The 23171-nt window shown below is 42.4% G+C and overlaps 2 protein-coding genes across 2 annotated transcripts in view; one reads left to right on the plus strand and one right to left on the minus strand.

Moving 5' to 3' along the window:
- Positions 1-23171, minus strand: part of LOC306817815 (L-threonine ammonia-lyase-like) — a 310968-nt gene that overhangs the window by 21438 nt on the left and 266359 nt on the right. The gene's annotated exons all lie outside the window — the stretch shown is intronic.
- celsr1a (cadherin EGF LAG seven-pass G-type receptor 1a) overlaps positions 1-23171 on the plus strand; it is a 65861-nt gene that overhangs the window by 13742 nt on the left and 28948 nt on the right. Inside the window, exons 2-6 of the mRNA XM_079335156.1 lie at positions 13997-14352; positions 14468-14756; positions 17967-18189; positions 19848-19963; positions 21482-21570. Coding sequence (XP_079191282.1) covers positions 13997-14352; positions 14468-14756; positions 17967-18189; positions 19848-19963; positions 21482-21570 — 1073 coding nt within the window. The remainder of the gene's footprint in view (positions 1-13996; positions 14353-14467; positions 14757-17966; positions 18190-19847; positions 19964-21481; positions 21571-23171) is intronic.

Raw genomic sequence — 23171 nt, forward strand, 5'->3', positions numbered from 1 at the left:
AGATGAATCGATGGTGTTGCCGTCACTTCTTTGAAAGCTGCTACAATACTCTGAGGTGAACTGTTGTTTCCGCTCTACGCTAAAATCAAAACAAGCCAGAGTTCTTCCAAGGTATCGTGTGAAGTTATTGCAGTGATTTATGAGGCCCAAAAAGAGAAGATGACTTCAAACAGCACTTTCTGTTCAAATCTAAATATCGGTTTTCTTTTACGTTTTGACCATCGTGAGGCAGGCTCACCTCTTTTTGAGTTGCTCACCTCAAGCTGAAACTAGCTGGTTTGCTCAGGCAGGTTCAGTGACCCCTGGCCCAGGCCACGTTGCCTTTAGCCTGGTCACATGACAAAGAATATGGCTTGGACTTCAGTAGCTGAGGGCTCATTTGCTCCAGTTAACCTCCTGCAGGGTCGTCTGGACTGACACTTTTTCCTAACTTCTGTGTATTGAAGAGAATCTTGGTCTTTGGGAAATATTGAGAAACTATCTTAGTACCTTGAGATAGGATGGTACCTTTTTATAGAGCGTCAGGATGTACACGCAGACCGAATACGCATGCTAAACATTAGAATACAGTTAGAATACAGTTCATCACCAAACGGTTTCCTTTACACGAGTAAGGAAGGGCTTGACTTTGACGAGTTGAAAGGGTGTGTCTCTGTGCCTCTTGAAATGCTGATGGCCTTTCACAGCCAGTCTTGGCCCCAGCCAGCAGCTCTGTGTTGTATGTGTGAGGAGATTGTCTTAGCGTGTGAAGAGTCACACGGGTTATAAATGGCTCACAAGACGAGGCATTTGAATGTAGACTTAAGGGCTCTCGTTGGGAAAACAATCTTTTAGGCATCAGTTTAAGGTGAGGTACTTTTTAAAAAGATTCTTTTTCTGACTTTTGTCTGTATTTGACGGGCAGAGAAAGAGACGTTGAGATGAAATAGTTGCAGCTGGGAGTTACACTGTGAAGTACAGTTGAGTCCTTTCTGGCCTTAAAGGTGTTTGTGACTCTTAACTGTAAACACGTGAGTATTGACCCACGTGTTTCCTGAGTTTTCAGGGGAATACCATTTTATTTTTGTTTATTTTAAGTTGGCCCCTCCATTAATAGCTAAGTGGCCTACACGTCTTTGAGACTTAACCATTCACAGGCCTTGTCATCATCAATCGAACCTCTTTGTTGGTCTTTTAAAGTAAACGGTTATGTTTGAGATCTGATGATGGAATCTTGTGGCGCTATTATTTTCTCCAAAGATAATGAGTACTCCATCTTTCTCAAGGTTTTGAGGGCACAAATAAGGGGTCACATATTCAATCGGCTGGAGCTGTTTGTAGTCCTCGGCCGTACATCTGATACTGCATGTTGGCTATTGACCAGCTTGGGTGTGAAGCAGTGATACGGGCTGGGGGGGTGTCAGGGTCAGGGTCAGGGGGGGTAAGCCCCTCCCAAGAATCAAGCATGTATGTAATGCAAGGAATTAGTTGGTTCAGCTACACATTCTTTTGAATACAGTTGAGGGTCCAGGTCAACAGCTGGCTCTCTATGCCAGGCCTACTGCTGCTCACTGCGACTCTCAAACCCATCGCTCACTAAAAATACACCCTCATAAATGTATACATTCTTCTGGAGCTACGGAAAAGTTGTCAGGGATATCACTTTAACCTTTTCATGAGTTAGTATTCTGGGTTCCAAAAAATATAAACAATAATACCAAATTTACTGCAAGCTAAAAAAAAAGTGCAACATATCATTGTTTTGTGTCTTTGTTTGCTGTCCAACATCCAAACTGCATCATGCTTCATTGAACAAATCAGATTGGTTTAAAAAATATCTTAAATTTGGGTCTGGATTTTTCATGAAGGAGCTGGTTGTGGGCCCTTGAGGCTAGACCAGTTGAGAACCAATGGTGTTAATGATTTCCTTTGATTTGAAGTGTGTCTGTGTGTGCGTTTCTTGTTAGTAGTACTTCCTGTCTGAGGTGTATTTCAAGGTCAGGAAAGGCATCTTGAAAGAAACAGAGACGTAAGCATTTCCTATCCTGCCCTGTTTCCGTGAGGAGACTATTCCACTAATTTTAGACCTGAAAACAAACGCACCAGGCTCATCCCTGTGTTAACGCTGTGTGTCTTCCCTTAGTGATGATCTGCTGAGGACTTGGTGTGAGTCTATGCGCGAGAGTCTTGTAGGACAGATTCCATAAAATTAGAAAGCTGTGGGAAGTTGTTGTGTCGCGGCTCGGGGGGGGAGGTTAGCTCACAGCTGGGATGATCGCCCTGAAACAGACGGCTTCTTCTTCTCATCCATAATTACTGTGTGAAGTCACTCAGTCTGTGGGGTCCAGAAGGCTTCAGGGCTTCTGAAGTGGAGTTGGCCCATCATTGTTTGTGCGATATCGGCAGGCATGAAACTGGCAATACCTCTGGCATTGAGTTCAGAGCATTTCCACATCGCACTCAATAATCCAGTGTGTTCTTAAGCTCCCTTTATAAATAAGTTTTTATCTTCTCTCTTATGTTTTCTTGTTAGCATGTGTTACCTTACATGCATAATACTCTATGTCAAGCACATCCACCCACGTCATTTGTGTCTTCACATTCCAGCCTCGACCACAGGAATGGCTTAACCTGCAAGCAAAACCAAGAAACATCCTTACAAAGGGCCTGAGCAGCCTATAAATGGCTGTGCGTGTGCAATCATGCTTGTGGTGAACTTGCACATTTTGAGAATTATGTAATGTTTCATTCAGGTGATCCTACTAGTCATCGCGTTTCTAGTCTTGAAAGAACTCCCTTTATTTGAACTCGCTTTGAAAAGCTTTAGGAACCTTCATTCTTTCAAGCAGCGGGAACAGTTTGAAGCTGTGACTGACCAGCGTAACGTGCCGACTGCTCGTTCATGTGACGATCGAAATGTATCCGTTTGGAGGTCGACTGTATGGCTGTGTGATGTCGGGGCATGTATTTGCAGGTTGAGTAATTTACAGTATGGTGATTTACTGATTTCCCGCCCTATTAAATCACTCTTAAAGGAAGTGGCATGTGACCAAAGAGTAGTGGGAGAATGTAAGTCAGAGAGTTAAGCAGTTCTGGGGAGTTTTTGAAATTGATGTCATATCAGGTGGTGTTGTTTTCCTTTTGAGACAATTAGTCCTTTAGTATGAATAATGTAGAGACAGGTTTTGTCGTTCAGGCACATAAAGATATATAGGTACAATAATGAAAGCTGTTCGAGGAGGAAAAATGGCCTGAGTCCTACTCGTACACTTATAATGAGAAGCCAGAGATGGTACTGTTTGCCACGCTGTGTCTTGACAGTAATTGCTACCTTAATTTTAGTGAGGAATGCTTTCAATTTGTCAGCACTGCAGAGAACAAGTGGGACCACCCGTTGCTAAAAACGCAGTGGAAATGTGGTGAGTTGGAGAGTTGAGAACAGCACTAATGGCTACCGAAACTTTATTTACTTCTAGAAACACGGAGTTGCAGTATATGTACCCACAGGATTGCTGGAAAGAAACTTGCAAGTTGACAAGAAAGTAACATGCGTCGCTGGCTGCATTCTTTCCTGAAGCTGACTCATTACCACACACTGTTCACGGAGCACAATGCCCTGCCATTCAAATGACCCTCTGGAAGATAAGAGGATAAGACTGGAGAAGGTAAAGATGTGAACAGAGGGAAAGGAAGCAGATGGGTGGATCTTGAGAAGGAAAGGAGTGAAATGAGGTAATGTGAGAAAGTATAGGGACGAGAACTGATACCCTCACACCCAGCGTGAAGAATCGTTTTCCTCCGCTTAACTGAACTATTTTAGTTTTGCACAATGGTTCATCTCACTAGTCCGTGTGCCTCTGCAAACTTTTTTTTTTTTCGTCGCCACATTTACAGCCTTGTAAATGAGTCGTCAGCTTTGTTCAGATCGTGGTGCGACTATTGCAGATAGACTGAACTTACTTGATAAGTTGTTGTTGTTATATCCACAATAAGGAGCAAAGATTTCTTTTTGCACTGGATTTCTGTCTTTTCCCTTCTCTTTAAAAGCCCACACACCGAACAGAATAACAAGCATCACAGGAAGGACATTAACATGATGAAGGCCCCAACCAGTAAAAATCAGCAAGGGCCCAATAAATACCAGGAACAAAAGACACACATGGTGCACATACAGTCTTTGTGAACTGCACCTGAATAACCTCTGTAATCTTTCCCCCATGTTGTTTTTTTTTTTTTACCTAAAGAGAGAGTAGGGCATTTCACTTGTGGCTCATACAGACTGAATATATTATGGGACAGGGCCAGGGGAGGATAGATACATCAGAGGTCAGCTTGCAGCCACACAGCTCCAGATGGACAGCTGAGCTTATAGCCAAGCCCAACCAGCAGCTGAAGCAGCTGCATCTGTAGCAAACAATTATCAAGTCGCTGGTTGTTTTGGTTGCTGACTAACCAAGGAGCTGATCGCATGAATGAATCTGACAACTCGACTGTTCGTCAGTCTGCCTGAATGCATGACTGAATGGGTTCATGAATGACTCATTGATTGAACACTTTTTTTTTTTTTTCTGCAAAACCAACTGGCAACAGATGATAGACTGCATATTGTAACTGTTTTTCTGGAACTGTAAGGGCAATTAGTAAAACAGTGCATTAGTGCATGTCCATAGGATCTCATTTGTGTATCTGTGTGTATTCAGCCTTCTGTAAGTATGTTCAATAACAGTAAAAATTGAATATCCCCTTGTGCTCAATAAAGTCTGTCTTCTTCATCCTCCTTATAAGAATGACAAAATACAGACGCTATTACAAAAGGTACATTATTTTAAAGTTTTTCTGAATCAAAGTGTGAGTTTGAAAGTCGGGTTTTATTTCATGAAAAGATACAGGCTGTGGGCGGTAACATTCAAACCCAACACTGTTCAATAAATTAAGCTTGTTAAGAACAACGTCTTTGAAGACAACTGACAAGCTGGGATGAGCGATTTCCTCAGAATCGGACGTGATGTATTCTGGTAATTGTTACCTTTCAGTCTTCCTATGACAGCCTGCAAGTTACGGGTTAGAACATTAAACGTTTATAGTTTTTCTCTAGACTTCCTGAAGTTGTCAGCAGGTCTAGCTGAACGCCTAAGGGCCTCAAAATCTCAGCAGGAGAACAGAGGGGGAAGAAGTGGGTAGAGTTTCTTTTTACCGCGGATGAGAAGGGATTTAAGCAAACAATAGCAGCACTAATTTTGTAAAGTCGCTCAGTTGATTGGTGTTTTGAAGGATATTTGTGATTGCCCCCGAGAAAAGAAGAGTAAATAAGTTTGAAAATGAAGAAAGTGGAAAAGTCCCATGCGTGGGTAAGCATTCAGAAAACAAAGGGCAAACATATTTAGTAGTACATGGATGACAATACTTGAACACATGTGTTTTGCTTGTGTTGGGATGAGTCGTGTGGTTTTTGGAGGACCTTGAATGTGACAATATGTTTAAAAATAGGTCAGTTCTAATCAAACTGTTCCTTCATACGGGTAGCTTATGTCTCGAGGGAGTTTGAGTTTGGCACGATGCCAGCAGGGGTTGAAGCAGGCTGGGTGTATTCTGTGGGCATTCAGCAGCTTTCTGTTGGGTATAAAGCGCTGTCGGAAGGGTCAGTGTCTCCCAGGCTTTGTCCTTTCAGTGACCATGAAAACCACTCCATTGCACGCACACATCCACAAACACAAATGTCTTGAGGATTTGCCAAACTCCCTATTTAAATATACACAAGTCTCAGGGTTTCCCAGGGTGACAGCGCCCCCCCGCCCAGGCTCCACCTCTCCTCTTCCCGTTTGCTTTGTTGGAAAGAGCCAATCGTGTGTTGGCTGGTAACTAGGCACCCTATTTATCAGTAACCAGCACCAACAATAATTGTAACCCGACACCTCCTCAGAGAGAAACAGAGGGAGGGAAGAATAGAGATGGAATGAGAGGGAGATTGAAAAGGAGGAGAAAAGGGGAAGTCAGGAAATTAGACCAAACTAAAGTTTATTTTACCATCATACTATCACTTTAACTGTTTGCCATATTTTGTGTTAATGTATAAATTGATTTAGTAAGTTTTGGTAAAAAAAATAAAAACTTCTTTGTTTTTACTTGATTAAATGTTTTATATTTTGTCCATCAAAATTATTTCATCTTAATGATCCATTTGAAAAATTACAAATGTGTAAACAAGTGTGAAAATAAGTAAAGGAAGAGAGCTGCTCAGGACAGACGAGAGGTGTTAGTGTCAGTGTAATGGATACTTGGGTCCTATTAAGGCTTTCATGGCTGAATAGCCCTCAAAGAGCAGTGGTGGCCGACAATGTAAGGGGCTTTTGATCAGTGTGTGTCCCCACCTAACCAACAGTTTGTTTGCCGTTAGCCTATCAAATGGGATCAATGCGAAAAAAAGTGCAGTGTGTGCATATGTGCACGTAAGTTTGGACTTTTTAGTTAAATTGCATTTCTGATTGAATACTCTTGTTCTGTGTGTGAATACTCTAGTATTTGTTGGAAAAATGAACATGTGTGTTTCTGTCTAAGGATATTGGGCCGTTAGTGTGTATTTCTATGTACAGTGTTGGTTATGGTTAAATAATTCCCTCAGTTTAACTCTTTACATTTGTGTGATCTAGCCTGATGCTGATGCATTTCATCATCAAGCATGCTTCTAAAAAAAAAATTCTTTTCTTATGTTCACCTTTGTGGAGCAGTTCGAATACAAATGAACAATACTTAAACTGTCAGGATGCCTCCTTTCCCTGCGTGTCTTTCCCAACTCTCTTCCCTGATTTCCTTTTTCCCAAAGACCCAAAGATGTCACCTTTGAACCTTTGATGGGAAGAAGGGGAGGAAGTTTAACTCGATAAGTCAGCTCAGGATGAAAGCATTGTGAGGGGGGTCGAGTGCCTGAGTCGAACATCTTAATGGATTTATCAGCATTTGATAGCTTCCTCTCGGCATGATGCTGTGCAACACAACTGATTTTATGTTCTGATGTGTTACAACTAAGTTAAGTGAGCCAGGCGAAATAAGGATCGCATGACACTCAACTCATTTAGCAGACAGAATTTTTTTTTTTCTTTACCACAGTGTTCCTCTCTATCAATTACTTTCCTTCTTCCTACTCCTACCGTGTCTCTGTCCCAAGGGTGTTTTCTCAAGCTTGTTAGCCACAGAATGGGATGTTCACTACCAGCTGGTGATTTTATCAACAGCAACCTTGACACAACAACAAACCCGATGCCTTCTCTGTGTTCAGTTCCATGTCCACATTTGCACTTCACACTCTAAGTGCTGTCTCGCGTCTTTGAATGGTTTCGTTCTTTGGCCTCAGTTAAGCAGGCAGAGAGCTATAACGAGTGAGCTAACACCCACTCAACCCTCAGGCTGGTCAGGTGTTCATTTGGGCTCATTTTGCTTTGTCCGGCCTCTTCATCCCGGCTTGTTTGGGATTGTCTGGGCAGGAACAGTGCTTCTATTCATTTCATCCGTCTCTCCCAGGGATCCTAAATGGGACATAGATATTCTAGCTGGGTCATTTCTTGGCCTAGCGCTCGATGCCCCTGAGTTCTCTGCTTAAGCACAGCCACTAAGGGCACTCGAGGAGGGCTCCAATCTGCTTCGAATTGAAGGTGGAGGAGCAGTTGATACAGCGGTGCAGGCTTCTGAACTCCCATGTGTGCCACATGGGAGTTTCAGTTTGACTTAAAGGTGTGTCTTTTTCACCCCTTGCCTTCACTCCATGTGTTTTAACTATATGATTGACAAAACCGGAATCTCTCAACTTAAATTAGATGTTTATACTGGCAATGTAAAAGCCTTTGCCTCCACTTATCCTTTCAATTTTTTTAGATTTTTGATCCATTTTTATCCTCCTTACCAAACAAAACACAGCAGTATTTATCGTGTGAATTTTGATTGTTTGCTGGTAGCACTGTTCAAACTTTGAGAAAAATGGCACATTTATACACATTCTTGAGCATAAATGTTTTAAACGCTGCATTGTCTTTCCTCCGAGCACTCAACCCCGACTGTTATCATGCAGGTTAACAGCTGGCGTCTGCGTGTGACAACAATCAGTAGCTCCATCTGAGTAATGTTACAGCCTGCTGCAGTCTGTTGCTGTAAACTTAGTAAAACTCCTTAGGAGTTTCTATTGAAGCAGGTAACACGGGTAAAACAATATTTGCAGACAGTCCTTTTTTAAGCGAGTGTTTTATTCCTTGACGTTGTACTCGACGCTGAAACTGTCAGGTCTGCACATCACTGATTTAGAAGACAAGCGGCTCCTCAAACTGTTGCCTCTCCTCACCGCTCGCCCATGTAATAGTAATGAAATCTGACACCAGTGTTGTCAGCTTCCCCCAACCTAGTTATTGGGTATCAAATCACAGAGAGGAGTTCCCTTATCCCAACGTGTGGACTCACAGGCACAAACACAATTCGAGCCGATTCGGAGACAAATACGATGCATGGAAGCTACCTGAAGTGAGAATGTACCACGACTGATAAGCGCATATTGAACCATGACTGCAGTACAGAAAAGTCCAATATACTGTTGGGAAGTGTTGCATCCCTTGTAGTGACTTAATACGCATCTCTGGGACTCAGTTAAGAACATTGTAAATTAACCCTGGTTTCGGTTTTGAAGAAGTTTAAGTCATTTACCGTTTATCATATTTAGTCAAGTCTGAAGTGTCAAAAACTAAAAACAAAAGCCAATCAAGTTGTTCGTCAATCCATCTCAGTAGATCTTGTTGATATTTGAGAGGATGCCAATATCGTGTTTTATCATGTTTTGGAAATTTCCATCATTTGTAGAGAAAGTGGTTGAAAAAAAAAAAAAAAGGACTGCTTCCTGATGTGAGAAAATACATGTTTTCTGTTTGTGAATCCCAAAAAACTCTTTCTTCCGTTATGGTTTGGACTTTTAGTGGGCCTGTTGCTACTTCAGCCTTCCCACAGCTATTTGACTGTTCAAATCAATGATCCGGGATCAGTCAGCCATCTGCATGTAATCCCACCTGTTCTCTGATATGTTATCCTCCCAGACAAACTCTCCACACCTCACCCACAGTCCTTACCCTTTCCAGACTGTTAACCTATGAGGTGAAAGGAGTCTTTTGTTTGCCTGTTGATACGATTTCCCTCGCTGAGAGGGCCTAACGAGAGAATGAGAAACACTTCACCGAAACTACTTGTACGGCAATCACGGTGAGAGGAGGTTGGCAAAAAAGAAGAAGAAAAGTCGAGAAAGGAGGAGAATGAGGAGTTTGTCGGTTTCTTGGCCTCCCTGAAGATCTGCAGGTGTTGGGCGTAAAGTGGAGTGAAAGAGCGGTATGTTTATGTGTACTTGTGTGTGTGCAGGATTAATGAAATATGGTCCCACGTACAGAAGAGCAGCAACTTGCAACTCCGACTCCAGCCTTCCAGAACAGATATTAAAAAAAACAAAAAACAGTTTTTCTAGCTCGAGCTCTTCTTCTCTTACCCTCTCTCCCACACACACACACCTGCACACTAACAAACGAAAACACACACACATACACACACATCTGACTTTACAACAGTCTGCATGTCTTCATGGTAATCTCTGTGTCCTGGCTGTTCAAAGCGTAGCCCCCCCGTCTCATCACTTAAATAAACTACCACTGTGCAAGGAGATAAGAGAACCTCTCATCGAGTGCTTCCACGTAGGAATGAGTGTACTCACACACACACACACACACACACACACACACACACCAAACACATGTATGGAAGCTCCCTGCTGTTGAGTGTTATAGCTGAAAGGGATTGTTACAGACAACCAAGGGGATACCGTAGTGTTCTTCTCGGTTGTGATTGATCTTGTGCTTTTCCCTCGAGTCGTTACTGTCAGGTCATTTGTATCACTTTGATGTCAAAATCCTGCCTTTACATGCCATCAGTTTTCTGGTCGATGAGATTTCTCCAGAAAAGATGTCTCTATTCTAAACCGGTTCACCTGCTCTGTCTGGCATTCCTTCTGTTAATCATCTGCGCATGGTTAGCCTTTGTGTATGCACTAAGGTGCCACGCTAGACAAGCAACATTTTTCTGTGTGAAACTGCCATATACTGAATGTCCTTATATGCAACGGGTTTGAATGTTGGCATTTTCCCCTTGACTTATTGAATTCATGAATCCAAATGTTGCCCTCGTTGCAAATCGAGGAATCGTTTGTAGAAAAATCTTTGACAAGTTGGGGAGCTTGCAAATCTTACCCTGTAGATCTTCGGTCTCTGCTTGAGCTGGCCGTACGTCTTCTGATTGATGGCGCTTTGATTGAGTTCACTTTTATTCGGGATGTTCGGGAGATTTCCCTCTGCTTGTCAACGGACGCAACAGCCGTCAGAGTCTTTCTCTTGCTGACATGCAATCTGCTGAAAGGTGCTCGTTGCTCGGAGAAGAAAAAAGACGAGACAAATGGAGATGGGCCTTGACAAGTTGTTGGACTCAGAACAGAACAGTAGCAGTTTAAACATAGGGGCAATCTTCCCTTTCAAACAAGCTCAAGTGTTTTAGGCACACAACATAAAGTTGATGAGAAAACGAAGAGCAATTTCTGAACACGCCTCACAGCCGTTGTGATTTATTGTTTTGGGCAGTGTTTCAGCACTTAGATATTTTGAATGCTATGGGGGGAAAAAGAATAAAAGACTTGCTTGAGAGGGAAGGATGTTGCCAAATTGAACTGTTGACTGGGGGTTATTCCGATGTGTCCAATAAGGTGGAGCGGACATAAAGTGTTTGCATAGTGATTGGGTGCAAGTCAATCAGGCTACTTACATTCATTGTATTGATTCAAATACAAAATCAGATAACAAGATGACAGTTGTATGCAGTTAAAGATCCAAGACATGTCTTTTGAAATATTTTAAAGACTTAAAATCTACTTGAATAAAAGGATTTAAATTCTTAGCTTGATTGATGCCAAATCAGCTTGCATGTAATGAAAGCTGCAGGTACATACCAGAGAAGAATGTGTGGTCTGCGTTTTACGTTTCACAAGTGTCGGAAAGGAGGGCTCTCTTGTGTCTCTTGGAGGGGGGGCTTTGTCACCTCTCTTGAATTCTGTCATCAGCTAAAGACTTGTTTGTTTTCTTTGTGTTACTGACTGCCCCTCCCGCTAACTGATCAAACACTGCCGTGGGCATTACGCTGAGTTGTTGGGCAGGGGCTTTGCCACCTTAAATGTCACCTGCAAGAGTCCAGCAACCGGACGGAGAGAGAGAGAGGGGAATGACATGCAGGAAAGGAGCCAGAGGTCAGATCTGAACCTGGGCTTGCCTACTTTGAGGACTCGAGCGTTTGTGCAGCAAGCACCCTCGCCACTTGTCCGGCGGCATGTGTTTGCGGCTTCTTGGGAGGTTTAGTGTGCTTGTCACTCAAAGTGACAGCTGGGCAGAATGTGTTTCACCAGTTTTAGTTGGTATTGACGAGCACAAACGGACAAAGACCTCTCTGTGTGTGGTGTACAGACTAAAAGATGATCCACAGATTTATTTGTATTTTAAGATTGCATGGGTGTTTAGGTTTTTTTTTTTTTTGTAATACGTTAAACATGTGTGTCATTGGCGTGGCGTTTTTCATGGGTCATTAACAGCTCTTATCACCTCCTCAGCTGTCACCACCTACAATGCATGACTCCTAACGTGTGACCTATCAGTACGCTCACTTTGTTTTGTACAGAAGCGAATAATATGTTTATCACGGCAGACTAAGAGGCTGTAAATGTGCATTAACCAGACAAAGCTGATCGTAATAAGGGCTATCCAAGAAGCTTGTTTGTCAATGTGTAAAACTGTCTGACATCAGGGGATGATACAGTAAACAAAACTTAAAAAACACCATTTATGCTTCTGCCTCATGGATCATCTATTTTAAAACTCCCAGAAGTAATATGTCCTGCGTAATGGCATACTACATACAGAATGTTATTCCCCCCCCCCCCCCGTCGCATCTTCCTGTGACACACCCTTTCCATGGTTCAGCCCATCCTCTCCATGTGTGTTTGTGTGATCCCATACGAGCAGCTGTTTGGAACAAAAAAAAAAAAGAAAAGAAAAGAAAAAAAGTGCATGTTGAGAAACGAGTGTGCAAGAAAAAAAAAATCTCTCACTACTGTAAAGTGAATTCATGTCATTATCTTGCATTGTGAATACGTCAATAGGTTTTGAAAGTCTCAGGTCATGTCTTGTTCTGCCTCATTAATCCTGCTTCATGTTCCATAACCCTACGATCTTTCACATTATAGTCCTTCAGTCATTTTAATCACCATGGGTTACTCATGTTGATTTTCCATTTCAGACCGGCCAGCCTTTGCTGACTCTGAGTCCGTGCATGTTTTTTTTTCCCCTGAGAAGCTAATAGATGGCTGACTGATTAATGTTTGACCCAGCTATGCATAGCTCAGATTGTCTATTAAAGCCTTACACCAAACATTAAAGGAGAAGAAGTAGACTTTCTCTCTCACTGCCTGAAGCTGAAATTCAGTTTTTGCACTCTGTTTTTGGACATGCTGCACACACATAGGCTGGGATTACACACGCATGATTCACAAACAGGATCCTATGCACATGCACAAATTGAGAAATGTCGGAGTGAAGGGCTGCCCATGAAAGAGCACACGAGTAGTTTTCGGGTTTGTGACTTGCTTAAAGGCACAGCGGCAGTGCTCTGGAAATGAGCTGGCACCAGCAACAAAACCAAATTCCACACCTTGGTCCTATTGGGACTTTGACCGATGAAATGCTGAGGCTGCGGTAAAATGTCTGGGCTGATTTTGATGGTGTTAGAATCTACTCGGACAAACCGACGTGTGTACAGATCTCTGGTGGCAAGTTGGTTTAGTGTCCCTGAGACACAGGGGGAGACAGGTGTGGATCGCCTTAGATAAATAAACACAGTAGCCAACAGATACTTCGTCTGTTCACACTGTGTTGAATGAGAACCTCCATTCCAGAACATTACAGCGCCACAGCTGCTGCTTAATGTCACAGTCCCGCAGAGTGACTTACTAATGTGTGTATGCATTTGTGTGTGTGCCTTTTGTCACTCGGTTGCCCTCCATGATTCAGGATTTATGTCCACAGCAGCAGCAGCTGCAAGACGGCTTGGCAGCAGTGAACTAATTGAACGTTTTGTTGCTTCTCATTATTATTGATCTGACTGTTGTCTGTTGTTGCCCAAACCCAGTTAGCGGTTAGCAGTTAGCTTTAGGCCAGGCTGTTGAGCCAGTCTGTCCACACCCTTCTGTGATTGACCCTTATGTTGAGAGGAGAGTTTAAGAACCTGAAAAGTGACCCACTCTTCATAAAGTGACAACACACACACACACACACACACACACACACATACATTATTACGCTTCTGCGCACAGCATAGTGGTGCAAGCCGTGCAATCTGACCCATCTTCCTGCCCTGCTTCAACAGTATTAGCCCCCCCCAAAAAAAAAAATTCATCTGGGCTCGCCACCTGTTGTCAGCTTTCACCCAGACAGTGCCCTCTCTGCAGCATATAGCCATCTGTTTTCCTCTATAGGCACCAGAGCTTACAGTTGTGCCAGAAGTAGGTATGAGGCCAGACTCAAATCTCCTTGGGGGCAGAAATCCTAGACTGATCCAATTACTCCCGTCTGCAGCTTGAATCACACCAAAATCAACTGAGAGCAGCAAACACTTAGTTCAACATTTTAGTCGAAAGGTTACACATTTAACAAGTAGAGCTGTTTAGATGAAGTGAAGGGATGGCAGGAGAGATAGAATTTGGCCCAACCAGTAAACATTATCAGTCCTGTTGAGAGGTGCTAAAAAGGAGTTTTGTTTTTTTAACATTCGACACTTACATGCCTCATTTAACTCCATGAAAACACATTTGTTTTCCAAAAGTTTTTTTTATCTAACACTGCTGGTTTTTGGAAAATGCAATTATGTAAAAGAGCACAGGCATTTAAGACTTTGCTCTCTCTCTTTTTTCCAGATGGCATCCATCGTGTTCAGGCCTTCTGCACGCTGCGTGTCACTATCATCACTGATGACATGTTGACCAACAGCATCACCGTGCGCCTGGAGAACATGTCCCAGGAGCGCTTCCTCTCTTCCCTGCTCAATCTCTTCCTCGACGGTGTGGCAGCTGTGCTCTCCACCAAGCGGGAAGCAGTGTTTGTGTTCAACATCCAAAACGACACGGACGTCCAAGGCTCCATACTCAACGTCACGTTTTCAGCCCTGCAGACCGAAGGCGAGCAGGGTAAAGGGACGTTCTTCCCCTCTGAGGAGCTGCAGGAGCAGATCTACCTCAACAGGACTCTGCTCAGGCTTATATCCTCACAGCAGGTAACACACCGATTTATACAAACACAAAAAGGCATGCTCACTCAGGTGCACACACAATTTGAAAAAATAAAAATAAAAAAAAAGGAAAACCGAGCATTATACTCCCTCCCTCCAGGTTTTGCCCTTTGACGACAACATCTGCCTGCGGGAGCCCTGTGAGAACTACATGAAGTGCGTGTCCGTGCTGAAGTTCGACAGCTCCCCTCCCTTCATAGCGTCGGAAACGGTTCTGTTTCGCCCCATACACCCCATCAACGGGCTGCGTTGCCGTTGTCCTCTTGGTTTCACGGGAGACTACTGTGAAACGGAGATCGACCTGTGCTACTCGGGGCCCTGCAAGAACAACGGGAGATGCCGCAGCAGAGAGGGAGGGTACACCTGTGAGTGCATGGAAGACTTCACAGGTGAGCTGTCAACAAGAAAAGTGTTTGCATAGTGATTGGGTGTTTTGCCTGAACTTCATTATATTGCGCATACAATACAGATTGCACGTACAGTATGTGGTGCTAAGATACCACAGAAGAGTTTTCTTTCTGAAAAGAAAGAGTTTGTGTAAGGGCTTATTATGTACCTCACAAAGCGCTAAAGACTCGTACAAAACCGCCAAACCGCACTGACAAGTTGTTAAAGCACTCACCACCTATTGTTGTAGCTTGAGGTTAACCCTAGTTCAGGAAGGAAAGCATGTGCGCGCGCACACACACACACACACACACACACACACACACACACACACACATCTGCATAGAAGATTTATTGCTTTATAAAAATGTATGGAATGCCATGTGTACCCGTCGTACCAGATTCTTCTCAGGTAACAAAAAATGGGCAAATAGGTGTAGGGATCAATTTCAGAACGGACCCTCTTCCTCAGGATTCCACTGTGTTGGCGTTCATTTATTATTTTTTCCGTTTTAGTAAGAATTTCACTTCACCGTTTTGTTTATTCTCAATTTCAAAAATGTAATCAGTTTCTTCAGGATATAGTAGGAACTCTTTCAGTGACAAATCTATAAAACATACCTCTTGTAACCTGTCTAGCAACAATTGATAGACAAAGTAAGAAACCGGATTGTGAAAATGTACATAGTTTAAGACCAGAACACTTCAGAGCCACAACTCAGAGCAATTTCTGATTATTTTGTTTCTTCCTACTTGATGTGTGAAAAGAAAACTGTTAAATGAAACATCAATTCCAACAAAATATGCTGAAGTCATAAATGCAGACCATGGAGTTTTCTGCTAAACTGGCATTAAAAAAAAAAAAAACACTGATAGAGTTACCTGACTGTCCGGAAACTGGCAGTTACAGTCAATCGGCACTGCATTCCTCATGGTGGGTAATTTATGGGAGGCTTGAAAAGCTTTCATCGTTCTCATTGAAATCTTTTTCCAACATATTCCACAATCTCACTTATTTTCCTGCAAAAACTTCCCCCTTGTACATCTGATACCTGATTGGCTGTCTCGCCCTAATTGGGTCTCTGACAGCTGTCATCCCTCCTCTCCCCGTCTCTCCCAACACTCTCCCCGTTCCCTCTCTTCCTGTATCATATCTGATGTTATTACCTAATTATACCTGCTTTTGTCAATCATTGGCAGTGTCTCGCCTTCTTCCCCGACTCTCCATATCCATCTTCCCCACTTGCCCATGAAATTTTCCTTACCTGTGTCGCCTTGTCCCCTCTTTGAAGGTCACAGTTCAACTCTAGATAGTCAGGGGCCATAATGGGGCTGATGACAAGGAGGCCCGCTCTGTCCTCCTTGGGTTTCCTACATACAGGGAAATAGATCCTTATAATTCACTCTTGGAAAAAAGGATTACGCTGTGGAGAGAAGGGCTATTAGCTGGTTCCAGGCTGTGGGCTTGTGTGTGTGTGTGTGTGTGTGTGTGTGTGTGTGTGTGTGTGTGTGTGTGTGTGTGTGTGTGTGTGTGTGTGTGTGTGTGTGTGTGTGTGTGTGTGTGTGTGTGTGTGTGTGTGTGTGTGTGTGTGTGTGTGTGTGTGTGTGTGTGTGTGTGTGTGTGTGTGTGTGTGTGTGTGTGTGTTGGGTGGAGAGATGTTGTCTGGACAGCAATCAGATGTACAGCACTGCGTTGGATGCACAAGCACACAACACCAATAATGTTAGCCAGAAAGAGATCTGCTGATGTATAAGTGAAGGAATTTATATGAGCTGAGCCAGGAAAGCAGCCCAAGGTCCCTGATTGTACAAAGCAAGAGCAGCATGGTCATTTAGGAGGAATTTCCTATGGTGAGACCCATTGCACTTAAAAACTGAATGGGATAATGTGATGTATGAGTTTGAGACCAACATGCAGCCATGGAGTTATTTACTGAAGGACAGACTCATAAGACCTGTCCACAAACAATGAGCCATTTCACAGTGGCTGTCGAAGTTAGTTAGTTTGATCTCTGCTTGGACAAGATGGCTAAACTACATTTGTGCATACAGTCAGGCCTTTCATTCTGCCTTCATCCGTATTCAATGTAAGTGAAAACAATTGGACGTCTGTACATGGAAAAGGGACTGTTCTGATCACTCTGCTGAATGTCTCAAAATAGTCAAATACTGAGATAACTTTTTAGTGTGTTTGCATTTTGCATCTATCTTGGGGCAAGAGCAAAACCCAAAACTGTAAAAAAAAAAAAAAGGAAACTGTATGCTAACCACAGTTAAGTTATGTAACTTTGAGGTCCATTTCTTCCTTATAAAATTCCCAAATTTTGCTTGAAAGAACTATTTCTACATGTATCCCACTGCAAAGTCATGATACAAAAGACACACTGTAAGTGCTTAAAACCTCCCATTGTGTCTTCAGATACAAAACAGATTACTCTTAACCGAACAAAATTCCTCTTCCAAACAGAGACAGTAGTTAACGCTCAGTCTGGAGGGTGTAGTACTTTCTGTCTCTCTCTCTCCATGATTTCTGACTCTATCCACTGTCCTGTCTCTAAATAAAAGTGAATGACTTGAGCCCAAAACAGCTGAGACCTGACACTTCCACTGTCATTAGCTTTAGTAGACAACACTGTATTGTGTTTACACATGCACATCAGTGCATAATAATGTAATGACTGATACAGTATCAGTATTTCTCCTCCTCTAATTCTCTCCACTTCTGCTTTGGCAGTCCTAATCTTTTTTCTCTCTCCAATCCTCTGCTTTTCTCCAAGTATGGCCTGATGACATTGTAGCAATGACTAAGGGCCTGTAAGCAGGGTTATAGCAAAGATTCAGATGTTTGGATGAAGAGATGCTTTCTGTGGTGGGGGGATGATTATGGAAAGCAGGTTCATATTTCTGTTGTTTAAGTGTACTTGAATTCAAATCAGGTACATCTTGTATGATCCAAACAGATCCATCGTACAAGTCTGTTTTTCAGTCAACTTTGGACAACATGCTTCACACAAGTAATATAATGATGATAACAAATAAATAAACAAATAATGTGATGATAGGTAGTTTAGCATTCACTCCATCAAGAAACAAAATGTTCTTCTGCAGACAAGCAAGCATTGTCTCACAGTGTTATGTACACTGTTTGAAGAAGTGGCCTTTTTTCAAACCGAGGCAGCAATGACGTTGTCAATCCTTTGTTTTCATTCTAGGCGACCACTGCGAGCTGAATGCATCATCAGGGAGCTGTATACCTGGTGTGTGTAAGAACGGCGGAGAGTGTGTGAATCGCCTTGCAGGTGGTTTCATGTGCCAGTGTCCTGAAGGAGAGTACGAAAAGCCCTACTGTGAGATGACAACACGCAGCTTCCCTGGACGGTCTTTTATTACATTTCGAGGGCTGCGGCAAAGATTCCACTTCACTGTCTCTTTCACGTGAGTACTATCCTGTAGCCTGTTTGTTTTTTGTTTTTTTACCAATTAATGAAGAGTAAATCTGTTTCTTATACCTTGTACACATCAGTTTACCTTCTTGTAGGGCAAAATTGGCAACATGGCATACTGGGTATTGACTCAGGGTGCTTGGACATTTCAGAGAGAAAATTATTTTTCAAAAAATAATCCATTCATTAAAACAAAAATGCTGACCACAAAGCATGGGCCCATTGGTTATTATGTTTTCGAATAACGGATAGCACGACCATCACGTCTCCCACAGGGCAGGCTCACCCCACAACGCACAGATAACTACTACTCTCTCATGTCTAAATGGCTCTAACAATGCGTTTAAAGGGGGGGGGGGCCCTCTAACGAGAAATGGAAAATGTTCTCTGTAATTCTTGATGGCAGATTTTTTTACTTTAAAATTTGCTAAAAAAGTTACTTGAACTATTTCAAGCCGATTCTAAAAATGTTCAGACTTGCTTTTATATTTTTTGTAAAGGCATTAAAAAATTAAAAAAATCTTCTACAAACATGATGTTATATTACACTATAATGAAGTCCTCAGTAAATCTGGGCTTGTTGGAGGTGCAGGCCAATGACTGCAGTAATTGCAGTACCTTCACTTTGCTGTTGTGTTTTTAGAAATGGTCGAATGGACGACATTCTTGATTTGTACCATCTTAATTAGCTATCGAATTGTCTTTGTCTTTGTTATTTTAATAATTGACAGCATAGTATGAGCGGAACATGTCTGCTTTAAACAGTTCATGAAGCCTGTATAAATAAACAGTTTTGTTTTTTTTTGCGGTTGGGCATGCTGGGACTTGTACACACATTTCAATTGTGCCTTCATGTTCTACTCTTAATACACTGACAGCAGTAGGATGAAGATACACAAAGACTAAAATCTAAACGTGGAACTTGATTGAAAATTAACGCTGATACGGCAAGTTTGCGACGTGATAAATATTTCAAGAGAGAAACGTTTAGTGCATATTTTCTCACCACCCAGAACGTAATCTGTGTTTGTTAATGCGAGATCAGACACCATGGCGGTGAGAAAGGTTTGCAGTGCAGTGAAAACAGGAAAGGCTGTGTGATGACTTTCTTTTATCAGTGTTTGGCTACAGCCATCCTGACTTCCTGCCCTGCTGACCTAACTGGCATCTGCCGGCTGACATGGCTGCCCTCACCTTACACTAATAACACACACCGAAACGGCAACGCGTTTAAACTCTGTACCGTCTCATACACTCACGAGGAGGTCGTGGCTCATTAACGGCGCCTTTCCCCCTCCCTCACATACGGTGATACACTCTTGCATCCTCTCTGCAGCCACATCCTGTCTTTCCTTTCCAAGTGGCTTTTCCTCAAGGAGCTCCACTGTCTGTTTGAGTTGGATAGGTACTTAAAAAAACATGACTGGAAACTTGAGCATGAGCAGAGATAAACCGTTTCAATCCATTCAACCAAATATTTGTGATAACCAGAATCTCAAATATTGCATTTTAAATATTACTCTAGACCAAATGTACACAAACTAAATGACTGCTGAAGAATCTAACATATTCTGAATCTATTTTTGTGTTGATTCCAGCCCTGTATGACCTTTAAAGGAGCCCTAAAAATCCTACTGTCTGTCTCTTCAGGTTTGCAACAAGAGAGAGAAACGCTTTGCTTCTCTACAATGGCAGATTCAACGAGAAACACGACTTCATCGCGTTGGAAATTATTGACGAGCAGATCCAGCTCACCTTCTCAGGAGGTGAGGATGTGTGTGTGTGTGTGTGCTTGCATAAATACAGTAGGTTTCTTTTGGGGGGGCGGCAGTTCAGTGTGTGTGCCATCATCAATCAGTCTGGCAGCTCACTCTCAAAGGAAGCAGCTGCTCTCAGAACATCCATCCTCTTCACCTTAGCACAATGTAATAATCTCCCAGTGTGAAACATATTAAAACCATGGTACAATTGCATACATGCGGCAACTAACACGTAAAACACACACACACACACACACACACACACGCATACACACACACACACACACACACACACACACACACACACACGGATAAGACTGGTTAAGCAAGATTTGTGTAAGTTGTTTCAGCTCAATTTGATTGTGTGAGCTTAGTACTTACATTGTAACTGAGGGCATTGATGACTTGAAGTGGTCACCACACACACACACACACACACACACACACACACACACACACACACACACACACACACACACCCAGCCCAAAGCTCACAAACAGTTTTTAAAGCATGTATGCGCACCTTAATATGCCATTAGAATTTCATACTCTGACACACACACACCCTCACCCTTGTTAAAACTGTTACAGGTTGGATTGCAGATCAAACACTTTTTCTTGGACGACTTGTCTTGCTCTCGAAAGTCAGTCAACTTTCCCATGGTACCGTACAGGGAGGATTCCAGTTCAGTACGATTAAGTTGGGTGAAACCCATTTAGGAGCAATGCCAAGTCCTTGTGCACTTCAAATCTGAAATAAGCCTAAACGTTGAATGCATGACTCAATCAAATGGAATATTGTTATTATTATGACAGTTATTAATCAGAGCAGTGGGAGGAGCGTTTATGATCTGTCTGCAGTGTATCTCCTTCACTGTTGTCCTATTATCCTGCGGTTACGTTTATTCAAAGGAAAGTAGGACATACGATCACATGCTTTGCTGCCCTTTTCTAATGTGCGCAGTCAGAAAACTTGACACTTCACTTATTAACTCTCTCAATGCACTCAAATAGAAGACACACACATAACTTTTCAGTGTTGCTGTTGACTTGTTTCCAGAGCGGCGGATTTCTATCAGGGCCGCTCCCATCTTTGACAAACAGAATAAATCTGGTGTCATTGTGCTCTACAGTCGTCTTACGGAGAGCTTTTCACACATGCCCTTTTGAAAGCATCCAGGCAATTTCAAGAGGACTGTTCCTGATATTCTCCTGATCTGGCTGTTCACATATGCACCTCAAAGTGGGAGAATATCCCTTTCAGACAGGAAAAATTCAGTTGTTTGTGTCCACACATAGAGCTCCTCCTGGAAATATCCTTAGTTTTCTGCATGTGTTTTCTGCCCTGACTGTGACCCTATACCCGCTTTCACTTTTAACTTTTACCGCACTCAGTTATTTTCCTTTGTCCTTTATCCCCCACCCACCCTCATCATACCTGTTTGTAGTCCTCCATGTCAAATCTCCCTCTATTTACTATTTTTAACCCTGCCACGTTTTTTTCCTCTTTATGTTGTTATTCAGGAGAAACAAAGACCACCGTCCATCCCTACATTCCAGGCGGGGTCAGCGACGGCCAGTGGCACTCTGTTCAGCTCCATTACTACAACATGGTAAGGAAATCGACAACCCACCTGGCTTATGTGCACCCTCCTTTAGTAAAATGTTCAACTTTCCTCAATCTTGTGGGTGTGTAAACATGACATGAAAACTACTCCAAGTTCACTTTTGAGGCTTTTCAAATATAGAATGTATCTATTTAAATCCCGCCAATTTCCTCCTAAAGTTCATTGCCAATTAACATCAGAATGAGCCGTTTCTGGGAAATGAAAATCTAAGGAGTCGTCTCAAGAGAGTTCAGTGAATGAAATGTGGATTTCCTTGATCAGCAGAACCAAGTCCAATGACCTTGACAGCAAATCCAGATTATTAAGCAGTACCAGTTTGGCTAGAGTTATTAACCCTGACAGTCGCTCACCCCTCTTCCTCGCAGTTTTCTTGCAAAAAAAAAAAGTATGGGGGCTTTACCTGAGATCAAAGATCAACAGCTCTATTTTCACATTCAACTTTTACATTTAATTTTCCAAATTGTAGAGTGGATTGACGTTCCCACGAAGGGCAAGGCATGTGATCATATCGCTTCTTTATTATGTTCAAAGAATCGAGCTCACATATCCACTTCAGTTGAAATGTTATATTAGAAGAGCTTACATTTCACTCAGTTGTTGGTTTTAATTTCTTCACACTTCCAGAGCCTGCAGTCATACCATTTAACCAGACAAAACACAATACAACAATGGCCTTCAGAAAAAAGTTTTATTATCAAGTTTGTGTCTGGTCATTAACAATGAAAGTCTTGTAATGTCAGTTTTGTCAGCTGCACGTGGGGATCTTTTGGTCAGCGAGTGTAAAAACGGAGTGAAGTTGTGTTGGGCTAATTTCTTAGCCTGTACAAGCTAATATGTTAGCTAATAAGCACATGTTATGTTTTGTTCCGACAAGAGTTCTATCCCTCTTTTCATTAACTTTAAAAAAAATAATTTCTTCCCTTTCTTCCATCATGAGTACAGGGCGTTGGGTCAACGCTGCCCTGACCCAAGACTTCCATCATTGCATGTCAGCAGCACTTGTTTCTCGGTGTTATACTCGGCCTCACTGAACACATTTCAGATTGAAGTCCTTCAGCTCTTTTTGTGACTAACATTTTAAGAGCCCTTTAGCATACAGCTGCCTTTACATTAAACCATTCCTGAAAGGGTGAGGAATCAGGCTGCCATCATGTTCTGTGTTAGCTGGAGGATCATAACTGTATTTAGGCTGCATGTTAAACAGCATTGCCTTTGTGACGGTAGAGGCGACTGCTTTTAAGTTTCTGCAAGGCCACTATCACTTGGATTAATTGCATGTCTCTGAAGAGCTCTTTGAGTCTGTTGCATCTTCTTGAAATTTGAAAGATGTGTCCTTGAAATGGACAGATTCATTCACATGGTGAAAAGAGTTTTTCTTCCTTGATTCTCTCCTGTGCTGTTAAGGTTTTATTTTGCGTTGTTTTTCTTGCTCCTGTACATGCAAATCAAAAAGTATGCCCACAGAAACATACTTATCACACTAGTGTAAGAGTATTTATTAGTGTTTCAAGTGTGTAAAGTGGGGAATGTATGCGTTCTGCAAACGGCAGTCTTAATACACACCAGGGATTCGCAAAGCAGGTGAC

This window comes from Symphodus melops, assembly GCF_947650265.1.
Source record: "Symphodus melops genome assembly, chromosome: 22".
In the NCBI taxonomy this organism is placed as follows: domain Eukaryota; kingdom Metazoa; phylum Chordata; class Actinopteri; order Labriformes; family Labridae; genus Symphodus; species Symphodus melops.